Source organism: Portunus trituberculatus, chromosome 46, assembly GCF_017591435.1.
Source record: "Portunus trituberculatus isolate SZX2019 chromosome 46, ASM1759143v1, whole genome shotgun sequence".
Lineage (NCBI taxonomy): Eukaryota > Metazoa > Arthropoda > Malacostraca > Decapoda > Portunidae > Portunus > Portunus trituberculatus.
The window spans coordinates 3,687,956-3,697,839 of record NC_059300.1 but is presented as its reverse complement, the minus strand read 5'-3'; the positions used below and the strand labels follow the sequence as shown (position 1 = coordinate 3,697,839).

General features: G+C 42.9%; 1 protein-coding gene across 1 annotated transcript in view; it reads right to left on the bottom strand.

Moving 5' to 3' along the window:
• Positions 1-6,502: 6,502 nt before the first annotated feature.
• LOC123519842 (compound eye opsin BCRH2-like) overlaps positions 6,503-9,884 on the bottom strand; it is a 4,466-nt gene continuing 1,084 nt past the window's right edge. Inside the window, exons 3-9 of the mRNA XM_045281414.1 lie at positions 9,510-9,663; positions 8,096-8,337; positions 7,733-7,891; positions 7,503-7,607; positions 7,092-7,214; positions 6,790-6,933; positions 6,503-6,640 (exon numbers count right to left, since the gene is read on the bottom strand). Of these exons, the coding sequence (XP_045137349.1) occupies positions 6,832-6,933; positions 7,092-7,214; positions 7,503-7,607; positions 7,733-7,891; positions 8,096-8,337; positions 9,510-9,663 (885 nt within the window). The 3' untranslated portion in view covers positions 6,503-6,640; positions 6,790-6,831. The remainder of the gene's footprint in view (positions 6,641-6,789; positions 6,934-7,091; positions 7,215-7,502; positions 7,608-7,732; positions 7,892-8,095; positions 8,338-9,509; positions 9,664-9,884) is intronic.

Genomic DNA, 9,884 nt, shown 5'->3' with positions numbered 1-9,884 from the left:
ACCATGTCCAGAGTGCCATTTTGTTGTTTCTTGTAGGTGTTCCTGCTGTTCGCTGAGTACCCATCAACACAACATATGGTGCCTGTTTGTTGTTCCTGTTATTTCAAGATTGGACTTCTCAGCCATCAGTCTTTAGTTCTGTTGCAAGTTTTCTGTGTCCTGTTCGTGTGATCTTTTTGTTAGTGGCTTCAATATCTGCCACGCCCCACCACACTATGAAGATTATATCGCTATCATGTGCATTATCGGTGAAATGTTGCATTATTAGTGCAGCCCAGTGTTATTTTTACATTTTTTTTTTTTGCAAAGAAAGGCCTTTTCACATTATTTTACAATTTACTTAACATAGAAACATTTTATATATATATATATATATATATATATTCTCTTGATTTACAAAATATTTATCATATATTCTTTATTTTTGGTTTTGAGTTATGTCCTAGTTATTTGAGTGATTCGGTATTGTGTAGCTGCTGCTTTTAGGTGTCTTACTTAGATAAGCACAACTTTTACATGCATATCATAATGTCCTCGGATCATGTAGAGTGAGGTTAGCCCTCACCTTGGTTCATAACCATGAGTAGTGGCTAAGGTAAGCCACCAAGGTATGTGTTTGTGTATTATAGCTAGCAATAGTGTGTTTTTAGGGTGTTTTTTGCAATGATTTCGCTCCTATGAATAGAGTTATACGTGAGTTTTTGTCAATTTTTGCAATTTGTATTAGTTTTTTTTTATTCAAAGTTTTAGGTTTGTGGTGGTCTGTCCGCATTCTTTCCATCCTTATGTTTTTCATGTTGTGTGTGTTTACCGTTACGAGCCGTGTTGGTTATAGTTTCCTTTGTTCTCAGTTTTTTTTTCTTTGCACGTGGTTGGTAATATCGAACCACGTGGGTACGGAGAGTTGCGGGAGTGTTATCCAGGCTTATTTTTGTGTGATATTTTGTCTTTCTTTCATTGTAATTTGTAAATAGTAAGTTACGATTAGATTAAATAAATTATGTTACGTTAATGAGTGTCTCCGTTGCCTTTGCTTCATTTCATGTTGTTTATACTTTCTTTTCTGTGTCGTTCCCTGAACCTAGGGTGAATTAACCCTTCGGAAAGTGGGGAACGTGACAATACGTAGACGGAGAGGGCCTTTGTTCAGAACCTGGAATAAATTAGATTTAGGGTGAATTAACCCGTCGGAAAGGGATGGGGAACGTGACAATGGGCCCAGACAGTGAAGCAGCAAGCTTCAGTGTCGCTGCCGAAGCTTATAGATGAAGTTTTTGGCTAGCGATGAAACAGGTTAACGAGCAAATCAGTGTGTGTGTGTGTGTGTGTGTGTGTGTGTGTGTGTGTGTGTGTGTGTGTGTGTGATAGTTCAGCCTTTACAATATTGTTTACCATAACTTCTCCATTAAGCTCCTCCGACCACAATCTCATATCTGTATCTTGTCCTATTTCTCCAATCCCCCTTCAGGATCCCTCAAGTGGAGGTGCTTCTGGTGTTTTTCCTCTGCCATTTTGATGTCCTGAAGATTTTTACTGGAATGATTTATGTTTCCATGTCGCAGACCCATCTGAGTGTGCTGAAATCATAACGGAGGTGATAGTGTCTCGCATAGAGGCGTAAATTCCTCATTCTTTTTCTCAACCTAAACCTTCTAAGCCTTGGTTTAACACATGTTCTCGTGCTACATATGATAGAGAGGCTGCCCACAAAAGGTACTTGAGCCTTCCATCTCCTGAATCTCATGCACTTAATATTTCTGCCTTGAATCATGCTAAGTCTGTTCTTCAATTTGCCAAACACTCTTTCATAAATAGAAAAATGTCAAAATCTTTCAAACTCTACCTCCCCTCGAGACTTCTGGCATCTGGCCAAAAAACATCTCCAGTAACTTTTCTTCTTCATCTTTCCCTCCTTTATTTCATCCTGATGGCACCACTGCCATTTCATCTGTTTCTAAAGCTGAACTTTGCTAAAAACTCCACCTTGGATGACTCCGGGCTTGTCCCTCCATCTCCTCCTTCCACTGACTACTTCATGTCTTCAATCAAAATTCTTCGTAATAATGTTTTCCATGCCCTCTCTGGCCTAATCCCTCGCAAGGCTTAAGGGCCTGATGCGGTCCCTCCTACTCTCAAAAACTGTGTTTCTGTGTTTGCACCTTGCCTGGCCAAACTCTTTCAACTATGCCTATCGACTTCTACCTTTCCTTCTTGCTGGAAGTTTGCCTACATTCAGCCTGTTCCTAAAAAGGGTGACCGTTCTAATCCCTCAAACTACCGTCCTATAGCTTTAATCTCTTGCTTGTCTAAAGTTTTTGAATCTATCCTCAATAGGAAGATTCTCAAACATCTGCCACATCACAATCTTCTGTCTGATCGCCAGTATGGCTTCCGTCAAAGTCGCTCTATTGGTGATCTTCTGGCGTTCCTTACTTAGTCTTGGTCATCCTCTTTTAGAGATTTCGGTGAAACTTTTGCTGTCGCATAAAACATATCAAAAGCTTTTGTCAGAATCTGGCACAAAGCTTTGATTTCAAAACTGTCCTACAGTTTCTATCCTTTTCTCTGCAACTTTATCTCAAGTTTCCTTTTCCGACCGGTCTATTGCAGCCATGTTACACGGCCACTATTCTCCTAAATCTATTAACAGTGATGATCCTCAGGATTCTGTACTATCATCCACTCTCTTTCTATTATTCATTAATGACCTTCTTAACCGAACTTCTTGCCCTACGCTAAGGATACCAACCTACATCTTTCCATGTTCTTCCTTCAGTAAGTCATCAGATCACACAGGGACGCCACAGAACGCCTGCCGTTTGATTTCTCTAAAATTTCTGATTGAAGCAGAGAAAACTTAATAGTTTTCAATGCCTCAAAAACTCAATTCCTCCTTCTATCAACTCGACACAACCTTCCAGACAACTATTCCCTCCTCTTCAATGACACGCAACTGTTTCCCTCTTCCACACTAAATATCCTAGGTCTCTCCTTTATTTATAATCTTAACTGGAAACCTCGCATATACTTATCTTGCTAAAACAGCTTCTATGAAGTTAGGCATTCTGACGCGTCTCCGCCAGTTTTCTCGCTCCTCCAACTGATAACTCTGTAACCCCCGGAATGGGATACTCTTCACATATTTTAGGGAATTCCACTCACATAGTTTTATTAGATATGCTGGAATCAAAAGTTTTTCGTCTCATCAACTCCCCTCCTCTGACTGACAGTCTTCAGCCTCTTTCTCACCGCCCAAATGTTGCATCTCTTTCTATCTTTTATCACTATTTTTATGCTAACTGCTCTGCTGATCTTACTAAATGCATGTCTTCTCCTCCTGCGGCCTTGCTGCACAAGGCTTTCTTCTGCGGCCTCGCTGCACAAGGCTTTCTTCTTCCTCTCATCCCTATTCTGTTCAGCTCCCTAACGCAAGAGTTAACCAGTACTCTCAAGCATTCATAACTTTCGCTGGTAAAGTCTGGAACGCCCTGCCTGCTTCTGTATTTCCGTCTTTCTACTACTCGACATCTTGTAAGAGGGAGGTATCAAGTCATTTGTTCCTTAATTTTGGCTAACACTTTATCTTTTAGGGAACCAGCACTCAAGTGGGCCATTTTTTTCTAATAGTTTGTTGCCTTTGGCTAGTTCCTCTCCTACATAAAAAAGAAAATACATGTGAGAGAGAGAGAGAGAGAGAGAGAGAGAGAGAGAGAGAGAGAGAGAGAGAGAGAGAGAGAGAGAGCAGGATAAGAACATTTGAAGAGGGAAGTGTTGAAGGATGAGAGAAGAAAAATACTTCAGAACGAAAATCTCTCTCATTAGTATCCTACTGTATTCTCTTCTATTTATTCCATGCTCTTTCATGAGAACTTTACCCGTCTTCTTTCTCATCAATTTTCCCTTCTTTACATATTCACTATTTTCTTAAGAAACAACAAGAAGCATAAATCACCAATAAAAATCAAAATAAAAATACTTAGCCTGGTATTTTGAAAGCATTACCTAAGAGCACCACACAAGTTCCGTCTTTTATACTGTCCAGGCAAGCAGCATGTCCATTGCGATGCTTTGAGTCGCCTACCCCTTCCGGACACACCCAAGGTCGTACCAACTCATGCCAAGACTCTGCACCTGGTTGAATTCATGGAGGCTGGTCCTATTTCTCTGGCGCAGGTACGAGGCTGGACGGGTCGTGATCCTGTGCTGTCTACTGTTCTCTGTTTCGTTCGGGAAGGTTGGCCTGAGAAAGAGTCATACTTGGCTGAAGTGGGGACCTACAAGAGCAGAATGAATGAGTTAAGTATTCATGAGGGCTGCCTGCTGTGGGGAAGTAGAGTCATAATACCTCCCCAAGGTAGAGAAGCCGCATTGGCAGGGTTACATGAGGGGCACTTTGGAGCATCTCGCATGAAAAATCGTTGTAGAGCATACTTTTGGTGGCCTGGAGTTTATCGGGACATAGAAAATACGGCAAAACAGTGTCATGTGTGTCAGGAGCAGAAGCCTTTGGTTCCCCCTTCAGAGTTGCATCTCTGGGCATGGCCCTCAAAACCTTGTTGTCGGTTACACTTGGATTATTGTGGTCCCTTTGAAGGTCACATGTGGCTACTCATCGCAGACGTGCACAGTAAGTGGATAGACGTCCATAAGGCCACGTCACCTTCGGCAAGCATAACGATTGAAAGGTGCAGACAGAGTTTTGCAAATTATGGTATTCCGGAAACTATAGTAACAGATAATGCTGCATGTTTCACTTGTCCTGAATTTCAAGTTTTTTTTTTTGTCGGCGTAATGGCATCAAGCACATAACTTCTCCTTGGTCTCCCAAAAGTAATGGCCTAGTGGAGCGAGCGGTCCAAACTTTTAAACTAGGCCTAAGGAAGCAGTGCGGGGGTAGTATTGATACAAGGGTTGCTAGATTTCTGTTTAACTACCGCTCCATTCCTCATACAGCCACGGGAGCCAGTCCTGCTGAGTTGCTGTTAAAGCGTCCTATGAGGACGCACCTGGATTTGCTTAGAGAAGACTTCAGAAGGGGTAAGGTAGAAAGCTATCAGTTGTCTCAGAAAGGAAGATACGATCGACATGCGTGTTCAAGATCATTCCAAGAGGGAGACAAAGTGTACGTGTCAGGTGTGTCGAGATTGGCAGGCGGACCTAAGTGGCTACCTGGTTCAGTGACTGCTTGTCAAGGGACAGCTTGTATAGTGACCTTTGAAGATGGCAGGGTATTTAGGAAGCATAATTATCATAAAAGACATCGCAGCTTGAATGTTTCGGCATCACCAGAGCCTGAAGTAAAGCCCGAGCCAAAGTGCGAGATGCGTCGTGAGACTGTACCTGTGCTGATGTCCGGTTCCCCGCCTCTGCTGCAGCCTTGTCTGGGACCCGGTGAGACAGATGACCAGCGAGGCGCCTCCTAGCACCGAGCACCCAGAGGCCAATAGTTCCTCGAGAGCGGAGGAGCTTACGCAAGACTCTTCCGTTCCAGTGGAATCAACGTCCTCTGCATCTGTCTCGACGCCATTAAGGCGTTCATCTAGGATATCCAGGAAGTCAGATAGATATGGATACTGAATATTATTCATTTAATTTTGTATCTGTCAATTGGCATGTATAGTTTACTTTGGCTTTGAATGTACGGGTATACATTGTTTGTAATTGTTAAGTAATATGTTGTTCAGAACTAGGGTGGAGGAATGTGGTAACTGTTATAAGGATGGTTAGTTCCGTTGTGTTGTTCCGGGTATTGTTCAATTGGTTCAAATGTTCCATAGTAACATACGAGGTACAGCAAGGTAGTTTGGAGGCCAGCCGTCTGTCTGTAAGCACACTAGAAGTATACGCATGGAACTCTCCTGCTTGTGTTCGTTCCCTGGACTTAAATTACAACAGATACCGTCGGTCCTCCTTCACCCTCGTGGCTTTCTCCAGGGTGTGCATCTACTACTTCTGCGAATGATCGAGCTAGTTACCTATTACGTGTTTGTGCTACGTATTGGGAGTGGTGGACTCATGGGGAAGTGTACTGGCATTTCATAATACATGTGCACCAACAGAGTGTCGTTTCGTATACATATTTTCTTAGATCATTGGTGTGTATAATCTTGCTTAGATGAGGTTAAAGAGGCTTCCGTCGTTCACCCTCCTTTAATCGGTTTGTCCTAACCTTGACAAGTATAAGTTGAAAAATTAGAGATAAGGAAGAGGTCAAAAATGTTGGGCGTGTCTCCAAAACACAAGGTTCTTTCTTCTTTTAACACTTATTCCTCTCATCCTTAACTCTGTTAACTAATTTTCCTGAAGTTCTGCTTAATATTTCGTTGACTTTACCATGTTAAATATTTTTCTTTCCCTTTCATGGTTTTTATCTGTTGGTTTCCGTATAGACTCTAGAGTGTCTTATCACTCTTTTCTGTCATTGCATTGTTTGGTGCTTATGAGCTAATTCCAATCTACAGGGTCATGTGAGTAACAATAGGATAAGAGAGAAAAAACAGTGAACAATTGCTAGGATTTATTGGTATTAAAAGATACCAAGAGGCCTCTTGTTCTTTGGGGATTTAAGGATATGGGGTTCGATTAGGTGTCGTGCTCATTGTCGAATGATCGAAGGTTTCAGTCGTAACGTGTCAGGAGTCTGAGGAAAAAATAAGATAGAATATTAATAAACATTACAACGAGAAAGGAAAAATGAAGGCTTGAGTGATTATAATTCCAAGTGGGATTTGTGCGAGGGTAAAAGAGAGCAAAGTTGTGAGAAGCAGTGATAGTAGATTCATGACTCACTCGTTTTCGTATCTTGTGGCGTTTCAGTCGATATCCTACCGCTTAGGCCTTTTCCTGAGCTACAGTTGAGTTAGACTGAGTGTCATCAGTACTCTTACGTTCCACTTCGTGCACGCAGAACCAAGGCATGTGCTGGGTAATGGCCTGCAGAGAAAGGAAGTGTGAGGAAGACCAAAGACAAAATTTAATATTATGGCACAGTACTGCTGTAGACGACTTGATTGTATGTGGTTCATGAGTATGACTTGGGAAATAGTTATTGTTATGAGAAGACTTGTGCGTTTGTGGTCGTTGCTACTCACCAGACGGTACTTGGGGTGGCTGATGGCGTACACGAAAGGATTGTAGCAGGAGCAGGACTTGGCCAGCAGGGCGGGTAGGGTGCTGATGAGGGGAGTGATGCCGCTAATTTCGCCCATGAGACCCTGTTGGACAATGGCATTGTTACGTTCAAAGGTGCTCTGTGTCACACATAATTCCCATACCTAATACTGTAGTATTACTACTACAGTATATTATTCACTGATAAAAGGAGAGGTGGAGTTCTGAGTGCTTTAATAGTAGATTCATCAGAAGTATTGTTGCTTCCATTAAAACCTGCTAACTGCTCGAAAATTCCTTACATAATTTTTATAGAGCTACTCCTAGTTTTACACTCAATATCTGTGAGTGTGTTTGCATGTTATCAGTGAGGCGGGAAGGCAAAGACAAACCTGCAGACTCATGATAGTGTAGGGAGTCCAGCAGATGAACCACAGAGCAACGTTGACAAGGGCTGTCTTAGCGATACGGATCTCTGCACGCTGAGAGTCGGCTTCCTGCAACACATCGAACATAATTAGGAGGGAAATTTCGTATGCTTCAAGTCTCTATAGAAAAAAGGTCAATAGTGTGCATTCAGTGAACTTCAAGCGTTAGCCAATCTCAAAGACGGAGGACTCACGCCGGTGCGGAGGGTTGCCACGTTCATCTTCTTGGCCTGTGCGCGCATAGCGGCCTCGTGAGCGAAGATGGCCTTCACGATGAAAGCATAAGACAGTATGATGATACCGCCCGGAAGGAAATACTCAAAGATAAAGATGAACAAGTTGTAGGAATAGACCTGTTGGGAAGAGAAAGAAACATTAAATCACCACGTGAAGAAACTGGTGATGTTATCAAAATGATTATATATATATATATATATATATATATATATATATATATATATATATATATATATATATATATATATATATATATATATATGAAAGATGTTAGGTATTGCAAATAATAAATGCTGTGCTTTGGGTGCAGGTCGACTCACGTTGAAGTTTTGAGTGAGATAGTCGAAGCTGCAGGAAGTCAGGATACCCTCCAGGGTGTACCTGCCCCAGCCGAAGAGGGGAGCACCAGCACAGACAACGGAGATGGCCCAGCTGAGTACGGTCAGGAAGATGGCCTTTCCGGTAGTCAGCTTGGGTCCATTGAAACCATTGCAGATAATGTTATACCTATCATAGGAGATCATGCATAGCAACCAGATGCAGTTCGTTCCAGTGAAATTACCTGTGGGAGGAAAGTTGAGGCGTGATTCGCGATGAGGAGACAGTTGTCATTGCAACAGGAACACACTGGTGTAGTGATGTGAAGAACATTTGATACCATATACACTGTTAATCTTTTTTTTAATAAATACTGTGTTTTACTGTTTGATCTGTTTGATCTGCTGCAGTCTCTGACGAGACAAGCCAGACGCTACCCTACGGAACGAGCTCAGAGCTCATTATTTCAGATCTTCGGATAGGCATGAGACCAGGCACACACCACACACCGGGACAACAAGGTCACAACTCCTCGATTTACATCCCGTACCTACTCACTGCTAGGTGAACAGGGGCTACACGTGAAAGGAGACACACCCAAATATCTCCACCCGGCCGGGGAATCGAACCCCGGTTCTCTGGCTTGTGAAGCCAGCGCTCTAACCACTGAGCTATCGGGCGTGTGTGTGTGTGTGTGTGTGTGTGTGTGTGTGTGTGTGTGTGTATGTGTAATTCACCTCGGTCGTCGCCTGGTTACCCAGCCAGTCTTCCCCATTACGGAGCGAGCTCAGAACTCATAGACCGATCCTCGGGTAGGACTGAGACCACATCAACACACAACACACACCGGGAAAGCGAGGCCACAATCCCACATTAAGAGGCTTGCCCATTTGCCTCTCAGCTCACCGGGACTCGAACCCGGCCCTCTCAATTGTGAGTCGAGCGTGCTAACCCCTAAACTACGCTGTGTGTGTGTGTGTGTGTGTGTGTGTGTGTGTGTGTGTGTGTGTATGTGTATAATTCACCTCGGTCGCCTACTGGTCACCCAGCCAGTCTTCCCCATTACGGAGCGAGCTCAGAGCTCATAGACCGATCTTTGGGTGTGTGTGTGTGTGTGTGTGTGTGTGTGTGTGTGTGTGTGTGTTTGTGTGATTTTGTATGATCTACATGCTCCTTATTGTGACAACTTTATGTGATTTTTATTTTTTTCTTATTGTAACGTTATGATGTGCTAGGTGTGACTTGTGAATAGCTGAGATGATGTGTCAGGTGCTCATAGACTGGGAAGCGAGAATAATGTATCAGAAAGCATGTAAGTGTATATGAAGAATAATTTGAATAAAGTGAATTTGAATTAGGTTGCGAATGTGTGCAGATGGGTGAAGGGCTTGAGTGCAGGTGTAGCAAAGGACTCACCCAGTGTAGCGTAGATCTCACAGTAGGCATAGCTGAACATCCACACACCACCATTGAAACAGTTGTAGGTGAAGAAGGGAACATTGGTGGTCAACATGATGAGGTCAGAAATAGCGAGGTTCACCACGAGGATGTTAGCGGGAGTCCTGAGGGCCTGGAAGGGAGGAAGAAGCAGGTGACAAGATGTTTATTCACCGAAGCAAGTTTTGCCTCATCCTTCCAGTATTGCATCACACTGTCAATCACATCTGGCTCAACCTCACCTTCCAATTACTGGATCGTCAACTGTTATTCTGTAATGTGTCCCTCGAGAAATGTCTCTTATTTGAAATTGTTGTTACAGTTCAACATACGAGTATATATCCATCCAGGTGT